General features: G+C 41.1%; 1 protein-coding gene across 5 annotated transcripts; it reads right to left on the reverse strand.

Annotated features, from left to right (window-relative positions):
• Positions 1-1036: 1036 nt before the first annotated feature.
• Positions 1037-15298, reverse strand: LOC146515997 (fibroblast growth factor receptor 1-A-like). 5 transcript variants are annotated; one of them, XM_085164783.1, is made up of 10 exons: positions 15164-15298; positions 14614-14715; positions 13940-14064; positions 9389-9576; positions 7417-7558; positions 4930-5075; positions 4712-4835; positions 3834-4024; positions 2213-2360; positions 1037-1448 (listed from the first exon to the last, which is right to left on the reverse strand). In XM_085164783.1, the coding sequence occupies exons 3-10, from the start codon at positions 14019-14021 to the stop codon at positions 1372-1374; spliced, it is 1098 nt and encodes a 365-aa protein (XP_085020909.1). In that variant the 5' UTR covers positions 14022-14064; positions 14614-14715; positions 15164-15298; the 3' UTR covers positions 1037-1371. The 5 variants fall into 5 exon arrangements, with proteins under 5 accessions (XP_085020909.1, XP_085020911.1, XP_085020912.1 ...); XM_085164785.1 differs by having other exon boundaries at positions 15134-15298; XM_085164786.1 differs by lacking the exon at positions 14614-14715 and having other exon boundaries at positions 15134-15298.
• Between the last annotated feature and the right edge of the window lie 487 nt (positions 15299-15785).

Genomic DNA, 15785 nt, shown 5'->3' on the forward strand with positions numbered 1-15785 from the left:
TACTAATTTCAGTTTTTACAGAACAAATCAGCCTGAATGACATGACCACACTGTTCATGCTGTAGAAGGACCGCTTTTGGTGAATGATCACCACAGTAGAGCCCCACACTGAACTGATACCTCAGCCCTGAAAGGCCCAAGCACTCCCAAAAAGGGGACTTCGATCAAAAACAAAATAAAAAAAGTGATTGATAATCCAAATCCATATTACCATTTTATTGAATTTATAACATGAAACCAGGTTGTTCATGTAAACAAGCTCAGTCATTAGAAGTAGTAAAGTGATCATGTTGTTTAAAGGTCCTTACAATAAGCTCTTAATTAATCAGAATCAGAATAGTGTAACAATCCCTAAGGAAATTAATGAAGAAACAACTGCAGACACAACAACATACATTAGGCTGGACACTGCTGTAATACCAATTTAAACCAGAAGGTGTCAATGTAACCGCAATATAACCTATTGAGAGAAGTATTTCTCACTATAAGATTTGACAAAATAAGTATTTAGCATGACATTTTGGGGATTTTACTGGCTTCACAGCTTGTGTTTCCTTGCAGATGTTAAATGTAACGTAATATGAGCTAAATTATAAACTTCACGTAAACAACCACAAAAACACCACAGAATCAAAGGACCTGCCTCCCCACAGGAACGAGCACACATACAGTCATGCTTCTCTAAGAAGTCCAACAGAAGCAGCAGGGAATCAATCACTGCTGTGATCAGTGAAGCAGTTTCCTCCAATAATCAATAATATCTGTGATCAGAAGTCGATAAATGTGCTGTTCTTTAGCTACCTATCGGTAGGATCTGCTGCAGATCGATATCAGATCTCTAATGTTCTCTTTACATTTTAAAGAGTCCTGAGAATGAGACTTTGGACGAATGTGGGTTATTAGGTAATTATTGATTATTGATTACTGGTATAAATGCTGTCAGTAAAGTGGTAATCAATGAGAGGATCATTCAGTGTTTGTGAGTTTCCTTTAGTAATCTGTGAGGGTGATTTTAAAAAAACACGATGCACAGTAAACAAAGCATCAAATGAAATTTATTCTTATAACACATGTCATTACACATAAAGGAGCCAATGTGAAAGAGGTCAAATGTAGTCAGAGAAGAGCTGCAGAATCCAGATCAGCGAAGCACAAACCTCCATCCATCCACCAGCAGCTACACATGAGACAGCAGGAGGCTTCAACGCTCAGGTGAAGTCTGAAAACTGCAGCAATGACTGCAACTGTCTGAATTTTGGGCTCACATGGATGACTGTGCTGAGATTATTATCTGAAACTCTGAACATCCACCACCAGAACTGAAGATAAACAACTGACTTTTTAACAGAACTTGAGGACCACTGACATAAACTAGGTCCAGTGCTGACATGTGTGGGCTGAAGAGCAGTGGACTGGAGAAGACCCCTGGAGGAGCCGCAGCGATGCTTCTGCAGAGTGAAGCAAGGAGAAAAGCATTTAAAACCAGATCTGCTCGCTTCACAGAAATCTCACAGCTGAGGGCTCCCTCGTCTGAGAGATGACGCTCTCTGTGTAAGGTATGATAAGCTCGGTAAAGAGAAATGCCATTTTGGGGGGAATTACCACCTCCATTAAAATGTAACAAAAGGTTCCCAACTATCGTGAAACCATAGGGGAAAGCGTCAGCAGTGCTTTTCCCTTATCCCTAACGCAGTGTTTGCTTAACACTGAACAGGTCGGCCCACAGATCAGTGTTTAGAGTCAGGACTGATCCCACCCCAATCCAAACATCAGTTAAACAGAATTGCCCTCTGGGAAATAATCGTTGCACACCCTCTATTATACAGGCATCCATTAGCAATGTTGATGTGATGTAGCTACCAATGATTGGTTATTTCTTTCTAATTGGTAATTAGTTTGGGTAGTCTGTAAAATTAACTCATAATAAACTAACAGCCCTTATTTAATATCTTGTATTTTCTAAAAATTAGGCCTTTGTTTTACGCCATTATCAAATTACAACACAAATAATAAGGATTTAACATCTCCAGGGTTAGCTTCCTGTCTGCCCGTTTATTTTATAATAGAAGAACTACAGCATCAAAATGACTTGATTTGGGAGGTAACCAGCATGTGGTTAACATGAAACCCTAACCATAATCCTACCCAGAAGCAGCTCACCAGAGACCAGGTGGACATGAACAGGTGAACAGAGAGAGATGAGGTCACATACCATCGATCACTATGAGCCATACAGTGTGACGAGAGACTCCTTCAGAGTTGCTTGCCAGGCAGGTGTACTCTCCAGCATCAGCCAGAGTTACATCTCTCAGAGTCAGCAGCAATTCTACCTCATAATCCATCGTATTCAGATCCTCAACCTGTGAGGGAGACGGACATGGATATCACCCAAACATGTTTCACTCAAAAAGTTCCAATCAAAGCTGGTCGATACAGCTCTAAACACTGGGTCAAGAGTCTGAGAGAACTTTAAGAGTGTGACACTAAAGGCCAGTTTACGCCAGTTAGTTTACTTTTCTTTTAGTACGGGACTAGACTCGGTCCATGTGTGGGAAAGGAAAAGTAATCCCATGGTTTAGTGGCATATCGTGGTGATATGCAGGTAAGAGCGCAGTAAACTGTAACACATTATACAAGTCTTAACTTCTGCCCATCCATCGTCTCTGGAACCCTCCTGAGCCGAGACATCCTTCAGAGGGAGTTCTTTTCCACCACATTTGTCTGCACTCTTATGCCTTTGGTCCAATGCCACAGCTCATCATCACAGATCATGGTAAAAATATAGATTAACAAGTAAATCGACGGCTTTACCTTCACCCAGCACAGCAGACATTCCACCAAGCCCTCTAGGAATGCCCTACTTCACTTTACTCTGGTTTGGAAGGAAACTAACCAGAGTGGGCAATCCAACATCTTCTAGATAAAAACTGTTGCGTCAAATTTGGAGGTGCTGATTCTCATCCCTGCCTTCCCGATGAATCTGAATTTGAGCAAACAGGTGGAGTCTTTGCCAGTACACCAGCATAGCATCTGACTGCTAATAGGTGATTTGTCACCCTTGTCCCCTCACCTTCCTCCACAGAAAAGGTGGAGGACACCACAAGGTCAGCAGCTGATCTTTGGATGGTTTGAGAGCGACTAAATGTCCTGCTTCATGGCTTCACCAACATGTGAGTTTTTGTTTTAGTGACACCCAAAGCTATACTCTACCCTCCCATACATGTCAGCTGCCTCCAGAGGCTCGCAAGCTAACTAAAATTTGATAGGACTCCTTCTACTGCATCTCTGGTGTCCACCAGGTGGTTTGAGGGTTGATGTTGCAGCTCCAATAAGACACCTCTTTAATAGAGAGGTTTAAGCCCAAATAGGACAATTTAATAGAAATTGTCCTATTTGGGCTCAGTGTCCCATCCTCGAAATACCATTCTAATTCTGGAAGTTGCAGCTGTTGATCTTCCCGACCGTTGCCTATAAATGGTATTTTTTTTATATGTTTGAATGTGTCAGGCCTGCCCGGTACCCTCCCCAGCCACAAAGCAGAGGACAGCTCAGCTCCAGTCTTCACTCGAGTGGTTGCAGATGTGATGACAGAAAATGTGCATCTTTGAAGCTGGAGCTGCAGTCTGTGACCTTCATTCCCATTCATTTTTTCTCCCTGTTACACTCATGCACAAAAACTACAAGCTTGGGTTTAGGAAAAGATCACGGTTTGATGACGTTAACCCTTACCCCACCATGGACCAGAATAACATTAATCTAGCTTCAAAACACTTTGGAGACATAAAATAATACTAACATAAGCCTGTAGTGCTGCCTGATTGTGGTGTACGTACTTTGGGAGGACGAACAAAGGGAAATATGTCTATGTCTTCTTTGCTGCCATTGATCACGATGTGTTTCAACCACCGTATGTAAGGCTGTGGGTCACCAATCACTGCGCACACAAACTCCACATCACTACCAACAACAGCGATCCGGTTACCCTGCAGCCCAGCATGCAGGTCTGGCTTTTGAGGAGAACGCTCTGTAACAAAACAAGGTTTAAGGTTAGCATGATGCAAGATCATACAAACGACTAATGTCCACAGAGAGCAGGAGGAGACAGATAGCCATTCTGTTTGCCTGCAACATGAGGATGTTCAGTCTGGATAAAGTCTTTATGAAACTCTGTACGTTTTGTAGTTTACTGACGTTATGTTTGTCCACTTAGTAAGTACTTAGAAAATGCATTAATGTTATTACTAAAGCTCACTGTGCCATAGTTTAGTGATATTGAGTTTTTATGTGGTTATATTTGCAATCTCAGATTTGGAGGGAGTTCTGTGTTTCTTTCACATGGTCACATTTTAATGTTAGGTATATTTGATATATTGTTATTGACTTTGTTCAGTGAGCTTTAATGCGGTTTAAACAAAGAATATCCTTGGGACAACCCTACAACAAATCAGCACTTTATTCACTCCAGCATTTCCACTCTTATACTTCTCAAAGTGCTGTCATTTTATTTTTACTTGTTAAGGCCAAACCGCCTCCATCAGTCATGCAACCTCCTTGTTGGTGTGGGCGGTTGTACAGGACCAGTGAAAAGTTCGGACACACCCGCCGAAGGTCAGAGTTATGGTCGACACACACAGTCCAAAGTACTGGAACCATCTGGTTTTTGCAATAACGCATGCTGTATGCCGTGTATACATGCTGCAGATAATCTTACCAATTACATTCAGCTGATAGGTGTGTTGGAGGGTCCCGTGTCCATTCTGCACCACACAGGTGTAGTTCCCTTCATCAGAGGGAGACACTGACTCCTTTATTAGAGTCCATGTGTGGTCTCTGATCTGCAAGATTAAAGAAAGATACAGAAAGGGTGAAGTAAAGCTTTACAAGCTGAAGTTGTTTCTAGAGGCCTTTGACTCGTTGGTCCATCCTGACCTCTTTTCCGTTCTTGTACCATCGCAGGGCAGGAAGCGGCTTTCCTGTCGCTTGGCAGTGAAACTTCACCGTCTTCCCGACAGGAACTCTGTAGATGTGTCTCTTGTCCGGCCTCACCCACTGCGGTGTCAGTGATTCTGAGACAACTTAAGGAAAACATCATGATTAATACTGCGTATGCACCTTTTCAACACAAAGACTGAAACTAAGAGGATCAGCTTGAGGGTTAGCGTGCAGCTTCTCACTGCCTGTGCAATATTCCCCAGGTTTTTCTGAACAGGGTCGAATTAAATGCCTTTTTCACCACAACCAAAACATTTCATGTTCTCTGATGAAGGAAACACCATGTAATTAAAACCATCTATTTTGAAACTGAAAGACAGGTTTAGCTCATTAGCGGCGTTTTTGAGGATCATAAAAAACTGCCTTCTGTGACACACAACATGCTTAAGGAGCACAAATTTGCACCCCAAAGAAACCATCTTCCAGGTCGAGAACAGGGTCCTAGGCGCCCTAGGCAAGAGCCATCCGGCATTTTGCAGACCCCTCCCTCCTCAAGGTGCTTTATATTGTAAGGTAAAGGCCGTACAATAATACAGAAAAACCTCAACCATCAACTGACCTCCTGTGAGCAAGCACTTGGTGATAAGGGGAAGGAAAAACTCCCTTTTAACAGGAAGAAACAGGCTCAGGGAGGGGTGGCCATCTGCTACGACCAGTTGGGGTGAGAAGACAGAACTAAAAATATGCTGTGGAAGAGAGACAGAGATTAATAATAAGTTGTGGCAAACCACCAGGGGATTCCACTCATACCCAGCGAGAAGGGAAGAGGGAGGAGTGATGTTTTGGATTCTAGGAGATGTTTTGCCACCTTGTGAAGTCACTGGGGTTGAGTGAAGCTGAGATTAAAGTTGATATAAAATGTGATGAGCTCTTGTGTCATCCTTACATGCCTCCACAAAGTAATGATTAAGTGCAGGGAGGTGTATAAGACCTTCCAGCTGCCCTGACTGGTTTGAACTGTGTTTTACATTTTTCACTGTAAATAAATGCACCGGGTTCACTTGGAGCTAACAACTCTTAAAAACCTGAGGTGTTACATTTGGTACAGTGGTAATTCTGATGGGTTTTCCATTTGCGCCATGGTTCCTGGCTCTTGTCCTTGCTGGGTTTGGTAACGTTTAGGGCTGTTCTTGTTCCCCAGGTGTTTTCACTTCTCCCAGTTGCCCTGCTGTATACTCAGAGGGGTCCTCGGCCCTCAGTCTTTGCCTCAGCTTCTGTTAAGCTATCCTAGTTCCTCCCTGTAAACTCTGAATCCTGTTCTGCACATTGCTTTGTGGATTTTGTATTGTGCAACTAGTCTGCGGGCCAAAATTGGCCCGCAGACTAGTTGCATTTGGCCTGCGAAGCCATACCAAATTACTATTAGAGCTGGCCTACTGGTATTATACAGCTAATATATATATTGTTTAGTATTAAGCTTTGCTTGTTCCATATTCAATTTTTCAGCAAAACGTGTTTGAGTCCATAAGAAAAGATTCATTCTTATATCTGGAGGAATAAATATATTTCAATAAATATTAACGTTAGCCCGCGACTTTGTTCCAGTTTTGAATTTTGGCCCACTGTGTATTTGAGTTTGACACCCCTGCTCTATGGCATGGTCCTGGGTCGGTGACCCAGCATTTTGAGTTTATTATTATTTTCTAGTTTCTTCTGATTTTATGGTAATTCTTATTTTGTATTAGTTCTTAGGGTTTGGTTCTTGTGTTTAGTGTTTTAATGTTCTCCCGTCTGTGCTCTGTTCGTGCCCCTAAGTTAGTGTTGTAGAACAGCTTGTGAATTTCCTGTTTTACTTTGAAGGTCTGTGTCTCGTCGTGTCTAATTAGGTTCAGCTGTGTTCCCCTCTGGTGTGTCATTCCCGCATTACCTTGTGTGTATTTATAGTGGGTGCCTGCCTGTGTTCCTTGTTGGTTCGTCTGTGTTATTCAGTGTTGGAGTTGGAGTGTCATCTCCATGTATCGTCCCGTGTCCTTATGTTTTCAGGTTTGTTTATTAGTTTTTCCCAGTCTAGGTTTTAGTAGCTCCCTGTTCCTTATTTCCTGTATTTGTACTTCGCCATCACGTTAAATAAACACTCACTCGCACCCCAGCCAGTACCTGCATTTTGGGTCCTTTTCTCGTAACACCACACGACTGCTGCCCCAGCCGTGACACTCAATGTTTTTACTGTTTATGAACTGACTGACCTTGTCTCCAAAAACCCATGTAAGCCAGAGCAAACCCGAACAGTGGTCCCATTAACTGGTTAACTACCAGTTTAGATTCTTTGCTTGTCATCTGACAACTTCTAAACATTTTGTGTCCCTCATTCAATACTTTCATTGAATCATAGAACAAATATTTACTTAATATATTAATATTAACAGAGAAGGAGAGATCTGAGATCATATGTCTGTATTCTATCCTGTACAGATCTTCATGTACCTTCATAGACAATGAGCGATGCAGATCTGTAGGAAAACCCAACAGAGTTTCCAGCCAGACAGGTGTACACTCCAGCATCATCCAGGGTTATGTTCCTCAGAGTCAACACCTCAATTTCTTTGTCTGTGTTCAAATAACCACTCTGAGAGAGAAACACACAAAAATCTGTGTCATCCTTCATCAGTGTCCCCCAAAGGTCAGAGCTGAGTTAAATTACTCACCATCAGCAAACTGAAACTCAAAAGTCAAACTTAAATCTCTCACAAAGTCAGTGAATTCAGTTCATGGATGCAAACTTTAATTTTACCACTTCAACAGTCTAGTGCAGGAGACTAAGAGATCCCCTGAGATCACTCTGATTTTTCAGAGTGATCTCAGGGGGGTGGAGAAGTGGGTTCAGAGTGTGGTGTCAGGGGAGGCTTACCCACACAGCTGTTCTTCATCACCTGTCTGAGCTGTGTGGTTTGAAGCCATGCAAGCTTTAAAGCCATGCAAGCGTGTCAGAAACAGCTGGAAATAAAACACCTGTTAACGTGTCACACTGTGTGTGGGGGTACTTTATACCTGTCACAAATCTGAGAAAATATAAGGATTTAAAAACACAAAATCATAAATTGAAGCATAAAGATTTGGTTCAGCTTTATTTCCAGTTCAGTTAGATTTCCTGTTGCTGAGACTGGACTGATGAATCGGACGTCTAGTCAGCTAACTCAGCTTTCGTCCATAATTCAACAGCTTTCCCAGCAGAACATTGTTTCCTGAATGGCAGTAAGCTGTTAGAACAATGATTCAAAAAGTGATGTTCCCATATGTTGTTATTGTAAATGTCTTTTAAAAAAACCTCAACTTTACCCATTTCTGTTCACACAGTTTTCAGAGGCTGGAAATTATGAGAGGTTGACACACCTGAGTGAAAGTCTTCTTTTTTCTTGATCTGTTCCTTTGGGAGCAGCAGATTATGTGCCTTCATCTCACACTATCTTAGCAACCTCCTCTGTTAGACCAACCTCCTGGATCAGAGTCTTGTGCTGGGAAAGGGATCCCAATGCAGCTCCTTACTGGAGCAGGCGGTTTTAAGAATGCTGCGGACTAAAACTAGTCAGTGGGTGCCAAGCGCCTTTGTGTCATGATGTGTCATTGTGTCATGATGTTTAGCAAATTTATTTCTTTGAAATGTATCTCAGGGTTTTCTTCTGTTTTTAAGCTGCTCATATTCATAATATTTGTTTGGTTTTATTTTTGTTTATTGTTTTTTGTTAATAACTGCACAAATATTTGCACATCTGATTGATAGTTTTTGGTCACATGACTGACACGTTACTCCATCATGCCAGCCAATAGTGGACAGTTGGTATTACTGCAGGACTGAAGTGTTGTGGGGGGGTTTTCACCTGTCTCGAGCCAAGACTACCAGGATAATCTATTCATGTAGGAAAAACAAAGATATGAAGACAAATTGCAAATTTTGGGGACTTCTGATGTATATTCTGCCACAGCAGCTTTATTATGACATGCACACGGAATATATCTACCTTCCTTCACGCCATCACATGGGCAGCTCTCTCCCTTTACCAGTCACAGTCCCTCAATTTGAAATGACTTTCCTTCTCCTTTGCTGTCAACAAACATGCCCTCCCCTTCTCCTTTTCCTTTCTGAGGGAAACATGGCCTAATGTGGATCTGAAGTTATGTGCCAGTAGAGAATTCTCATTCCCAGCACTGGGAAAACCACCGGGATACAAAGTGTATTCCTTCTAATTGGGGAGGTGTGTACTACCAAATTCACCCTCATCACTTAGCCAATTAAGCCAAGATCTGCTTATTTCACTAAACATATTCTAAGGGCTCTGACGGAGATCAGATTTATCTTCCTTCATTATAGATGTAAAGAGTGTCACACAGCAAAATAAAGCTAACAAAAGAAAATTACTAAAACTGGTCTAAGGCTGAATTTGGTGGTGTTGGTACGTACTGTAAGAACACGAACATTGGGACGCCCGTCCGGTCCGTAATTGCTGTTGTTGATGATGATGTGTTTGAGCCACTGAATGTTAGTTTGTGTGTCGCTGAAAACGCGGCACACAAACACCACATCGCTGCCAACATCTGCCATCTGGTCGGCCGGCAGCCCTTTCTGCAGGATGGGCCTGCTAGGATGCTCTGAAACAGGTGGGTTGGAGATGAAGACAGGGGTAATCTTTACGAATGAGTTAGATATCCACAGAAAGGAGAACAGCATGTCACCAGTAACACCTGGAGGACATACCTGCGGATTGATTTTCTAACTGTAGTCATCCACGAACCATCGTGTTTTTCCAGAGAATGGCATTTTACATTTAGCAGTGAAACAGTTTGTGAGCAAAATGTTAATAATGAACTTTTGAGTGTTCTGGTTCTATCGGTCACAGTACCATTCACAATCAGTATGAATGCGTAACAGTATTCATGTCATGGGTGACATGAATACTGTTACCCATTCATAGAAGGACACTGAAGAAAAATAACAAGTAGTTCCCTTTATCTGAGGGAACCAATGACATCATTATTAGAGTCCATGTGTGTTCTCTGATCTGAAAGATTGAGCACAGGTAAAGACAGAAAATAAAATAAAGCTTAAAATCTGGTTGTGCCTCTAAAATTTCCACTTTACAGCCAGAAACACACCTGAAAGACTCAGATTCTGTGATCACTCCTTAACAGTTTCCCGTTCTTGTACCATTGCATTGCGGGAACCGGGTCTCCTGTTGCTTTGCATTGCATTTTTATCGTGTTGGAGACAAACGCAGCATAGAGCTTTTTCATTTCTGGCTGTACCCACTGTGGAGCCATCACTGGTAAGGAGACACCACGTGGTAAAGCTCATCAGTTTAGAGTGAAGAACTCTTTGCCACCAGACACCTTCCATTGTTACTGAGACATTCCCAGTGTCCACCTTGTTCAATTCAAACATTTTATTGTGATAAATGTTTGAAGTGTTTGACGATAAATAAATTTACTGACACTGAAAAATGTTGAAAGATGTATTGCTATTGGATAAGTCAGAGCTTTTGAGCTAATACCAATTAAACATCAGGCCTTTCCAGTAGTGTGCCAGCCCAGGTCCCAGTTCTGTCCCAGACAGGACAGTCAAAGAATCAACAAGAGCTGTATCTGAACATTTATCTTTGGAGGATTTCCCATTTTTGACATTCAGTCAAGCTTCGGAGCCCTTTCCTGATCCCCAAGCACTGCCTCAAGTCAAGCAGTAAACAAATAACCACAGAACATCTGTTTGCCTCCTCAGTTCTTTTTATTGTATCTGGGACCTGGTAAGTTGGTCATTTAATAACATTTGTTTCACACAAAGTTAGTTTTGAGAGTTGGCATAATCTTTCAAAACTAGACTAAACCAAAGAGTGAAGGTGCATGTGGATGGGGCTTAGGGCTGGGCAATTTGACCTAAAATCCATATTGCGGTATAATTTGAAGCATGTGCGGTAACAATATCTTTAGCAATATCTTCTTTTCTTCTGTATACCGTATTTTCCGCACTATTAGGTGCACTTAAAATCCTTTAATTTTCTCAAAAATCAACAGTGCATCTTATAATCCGTTGCACCTTATGTATGAATTCTGGTTGTGCTTACTGACCTCGAACCGATTTTATGTGTATATGTCACTTAAAAAATCTGTAAAAAAATGTTTTAGTACCACTTTGGTAAGCTACGAAGCCGCACCACTTGATAGATTGTCTGAGCATCACGGCTACCATAGTCAGGAGCCTCGCGGAGTGATCTGGGTCCAAAACCATCCGCTTCAGGTCCCAAAGTCAAACGATCACTGTGGCATCACTGAGAGTTAAAAACTGTCTAAATTCTTTCATCTTTGATAAAATGATCAGTGTTGCTGCTTTACCAGGTTTAACATCCAGGCATCCATGAAAACAGAATTTATTAAATTTAACGGAGTTAGAAGTTAGCAGGAAGTTAGCTCGCTAGTTTCCACTTAAACATGATATAGCATGTTCTGACTGAGAGATTTTTGAAAAAATTAAAACACACAGCTCTGCTATCACTCCCGACATAAATGAAGACAGAAAACTAAACAGCAGTGACTTTTTTAGGGTTACTGAAGTTGGACTAGCTGGTATATAATGATGTGCTACATGATCACTAGTGACACAGCTATGTTAGCATAATATAAACACAGTGAAGCTAACTTTTTCCCACTCGATAAAAGTGGGGGTTCCCAATGGTTAGGGACAAATGCAATCGCATGGCAGGATGCTGTAAACAGACTAAACGTCAGTCAGGAGAACAACTGAGATAATCCATCCACAATACAAGGTTAGTCATTAATATACTGCAGCAACATAGGAATAGAGCAGCTGTGAGAGAATTCACCATTAATGAATCAAAAGTACGGTTGTGGAGGAAGTGCAGTTTCTGGCTTTACTCATATTCCAAAACGTGCTTCATCTCTTCGCTATTACTGTCGCCTGGCATAATTTGCAGATGATATTGCTTGCAGCCGCTGTGATGCTTTGACCAAAACAGGCGCAGCTTGATGACACCATCAACATGCGCTATTGCGGTAGAGCAGAATAGTCAAAATCTCTACCGTTGGCCAAATTCATATCGTTTCTACCGAATACCGTTTATACCGAATACCGTTTATACCGCCCACCCCTAATGCGGCTGTTAGGGAAAGTGGTAGTTTGCTGAAAAGAGCTGCATGGCCAAGAAAGCAAAAGACTTCCTCAGTTTCTGCCAGACAGCTCCTGGGAATGGGAAGAATAGAAATCAACAGACCAAGTGACTTTCACGCATATCACGTTATAACGTGATATAGCGTGAAAAGTATATTGTTCTAACAATTTACCTTTCACGTTTGAACGATATAATATCATTATAATATCATAGATATTGGTGAAAAAAAGCTTTATGTTGTAAAAAACTGTTGTTGTGCCTTAATTTGTTGATGTTTTTACATATATTCCTTTTTAAAATACTAAAATTTGTATATTTATTTATTTTTGTTTGTCTGATAGCATTTATTTAAAAAATAAATTGGACATTTCAAACAGTTACTCACTACTTGAGTAGTCTTTTCACCAAGTACTTTTTTACTCTTACTTGAGTATCTTTTTTAAGACTACTTTTCATTTTTACTTGAATAATAATATTTTAAAGTAATGCTACCTTGAGTACAATTTTTGGATACTCGAGCCACCTCTGGTGATCACTGACTGTTTTTAGGAGCTTTTTGAGATTAAATAGAAGAAAATACAAAACATTAAACATGTTAACAACACAAAAACCATATTAAACGCAGACTACTTTAGACCCGGAAGCAGGATTTGTCACGTCATCACTTAAAGACAGGATTGCCTTCTCAGTAAGGATTCCACATGACCAGGGTCTATACTGAGTTTTGAAATTGAGCATTAATTAGCATTTAGTTCCATCTGACATTAGTAAATCCACGATTAATCCTTAATTCAAAAGATTTATTTTTGAAGAAAACAATATTATAGAGTCCAGAATGAATGAGTCCTGGGGGGGCAGCCACGTGGCCAGTGGCTGAGACGAATTAGTTCTGGTGGGCTATGGCGTTATTTTTGTGCCACTATTCTGAGCGCATGTAAGAAGAATTGCAGGTGCAAGTGTTGCATTTTGAGAAGAAATTTATTTTGAGCTAAGAAAAATTTGAGTGAACAAAATTCATTGCTGCGTGCAAAAAATGTATTTCAGTGTTTGCTATTATCCACACACACACACAATAGCAGACCCTGTCGCTCAGTTTTTGCATTTGCGCTCACTCACAATGTGTTGCTTGCGCTCTCAACATTTCTGCCCTGATGTTTGCTGGAGCCACAGGTGTAAAAGCTGCTGGTCATGATATCGATTTGGATATGTGGTGAGAGGGAAACATGAAGATGAAACCAGGAGATGTCCTTACTGAATCATCAGAGCTGAACAGGTGATGGAGAAACAGGTTTACCTTTTAGGTGACATGAATGAGTTGAAGGGAAGTTATGAACTGTTTCTGAGAGACAAATAACACCAGGATCCTTTGAAGCTGACAGCTGGTTACTGTGAAGGGGTGGGTCTGGCAAAGTTTTGCCAGGGGGGCAGGTAGGGCATTAACAGGGAAAGGGGGGCACAAAGAAATACTTTTCTTTCTTATTCTCATTTAAAATGTTTGGTTTTTATTAAATAATTATCTGAATCTTACAACCAAAGTTTTTATCTGATGTACAACGTATAGAAATCATACTTAAACCAACAAGACAGTGTACATCACTGTCACAACAGCGTTTGTTTTCATTCAAAGGCTTTATGGCTTTTCTTATAATACCTGGTGGGCCGGTCTCTAGTCAAAATGCCCGGGCCGATTTTTTGTCCCAGTCCAGCCCTGCCTGTGTCAATATGTTTGTGTTTGGGAGTGAATGATGGTAGGTGGCAAACACTGGGCTGATTTTTCTTGAAGAGTGCTTGTCAGCAAAAGCACATTTAGACAGAGCACCCATGACACTTCTTACCTTTGTCTGTGCTCTCTGAGTCCAGACCAGACTGAGCCAGAGAGAAGTGAACCAGCAGCAGCAGGGACCAGAAACGCATCATGTCCTAAGCATCAACTTACGGGGACGTCCACACTCTGAGCACTCTGCAGCAACAACAAAACCAAACTCAACCACCATTATGTCACTGAGTCTTCAATTCAATTCAATTCAATTCAATTTTATTTATATAGCGCACAACAGCAGTTGCCTCAAGGCAGTTTATAATGTACAGTATATCCTATAATAATAGAGAAAAACCCAACAATCATATGACCCCCTATGAGCAAGCACTTTGGCAACAGTGGGAAGGACAAACTCCCGTTTAACAGGAAGAAACCTCCGGCAGAAGCAGGCTCAGGGAGGGTCAGCCATCTGCTGCGACCGGTTGGGGTGAGAGAAGGAAGACAGGATGACTTTAGGTGACTGTAACACATCTGCAGCGTCATTGAAAACAGAGGGCGCTCCACTCACCCTCTGTGCAAACAGCTGTTCAGTCTGTGTTTGTTAACAGGATCAGAGTGTGCTGGCTGTTGAAGGTCAGAGGCCTTTGAATCATCTCCTTTTGTTTAACCTCTCACTGATATGAACTGATCTTTTTGCTTTTACTGTATTTATTTTATTTTTATTGTACAGTGTTTCATCTGTAAACTTACCGAGAGGCTTCGTGCAGATGTTTGTGTGGCTGGGATCTCCACTGGAGTCTTTGGGTTACTGTTATGTTGTTCTGCACGTCTTAAATCTGACAGACTTACTGTCTGTGATTATAACCAGACAATCAAACAAACTCCATCAGAGCTCAAATAAAAAGGAAACTTGAAGCTAAATAAAATAATAACAATAATAATAATAATAAATATTAGAACATAATAACCCTGGTTTAATGAAAGCGGAAAGCCACACCTCTGTGTGACATATGTTTAATTCCTTATTGAATATAAGAATATATAACATTATCAGTACAACACAGAAATACATTAATGGCATTTATGGCATGATTTAGAGAAGCTGGACTCACCATGTATTTCTTTATTTGTTTTTAAATTTATTATAGCTTTCACTTTGTTTTCACTTTCATGTAACTTTAGTATTTTATTTTTAGTTAAATGATAGAGCAGAGCAAAAGCAAACAGCCTGACTGAGCACTGGTGGGGTCAAAGGTCACAGCAGTGGTACCTGTAGTCATTCATGCAGCAGATGACTCACCGTCAGTGGAAACAGAGAGGACTGACACGTTAGTTCGTCCTGGGATTTCAGCACCAACCTCGACAGAAGTGTCCCGTAGCACGTCTACGCCTGAACCAGCGGCTCTAGTAATGGTTAAAACCCTGGTGGTGTGATTACAGATGCCCCCTGAGGGCGGGACGAGGGTCGTCCATTTACTGTAAGAGAAACACGGAGATGAAACGCCTACACAAGGTCATATTTACTCTGGAGTCCCTGTTTACTCAGTGACCACAATCTGCCAGGCGGTCTCTATTAAATACACTCATTATGTGTTTTCACTAATAGGAACAAAACTGTAAAAATTTTTAATGCAAAACCTATGACTGTTACAGTTGCTCCCTCAATAACAGCAGGTGGGGGCAACTATGACACTGTAAAAATACATCATATTAAAGCAGTATTACTCACAGTATTCACAGTACTTTAATAGTACCTAATAATGTAACTTTAAAATGTTTAGCTGGTATTCTTTTACATTTTTGAGCAGGATCAGTATCATCAAAGGGCCACGAATGAAGATATAGCACAACAAAGGTCAAATCCACATGAACAAATCCAGAAACAGACAAAACAAAGTCCAAAATCCAAAGCAAGCGGAGAA

Source organism: Neolamprologus multifasciatus, chromosome 7 (genome assembly GCF_963576455.1).
Source record: "Neolamprologus multifasciatus chromosome 7, fNeoMul1.2, whole genome shotgun sequence".
NCBI classification, from domain to species: Eukaryota; Metazoa; Chordata; class Actinopteri; order Cichliformes; family Cichlidae; genus Neolamprologus; species Neolamprologus multifasciatus.

Bases quoted from the DNA above. Each gene is read 5' to 3' on its own strand.
- LOC146515997 (XM_085164783.1), bottom strand. From the start codon at position 14,021: ATGATGCGTTTCTGGTCCCTGCTGCTGCTGGTTCACTTCTCTCTGGCT. The intron at 5,076-7,416 runs GTACATGAAGAT...GTTTTCCTTAAG, and splicing joins ATCGCTCATTGTCTATGAAG to TTGTCTCAGAATCACTGACA. The intron at 1,449-2,212 runs GTATGTGACCTC...TTCACTCTGCAG, and splicing joins ATGGCTCATAGTGATCGATG to AAGCATCGCTGCGGCTCCTC.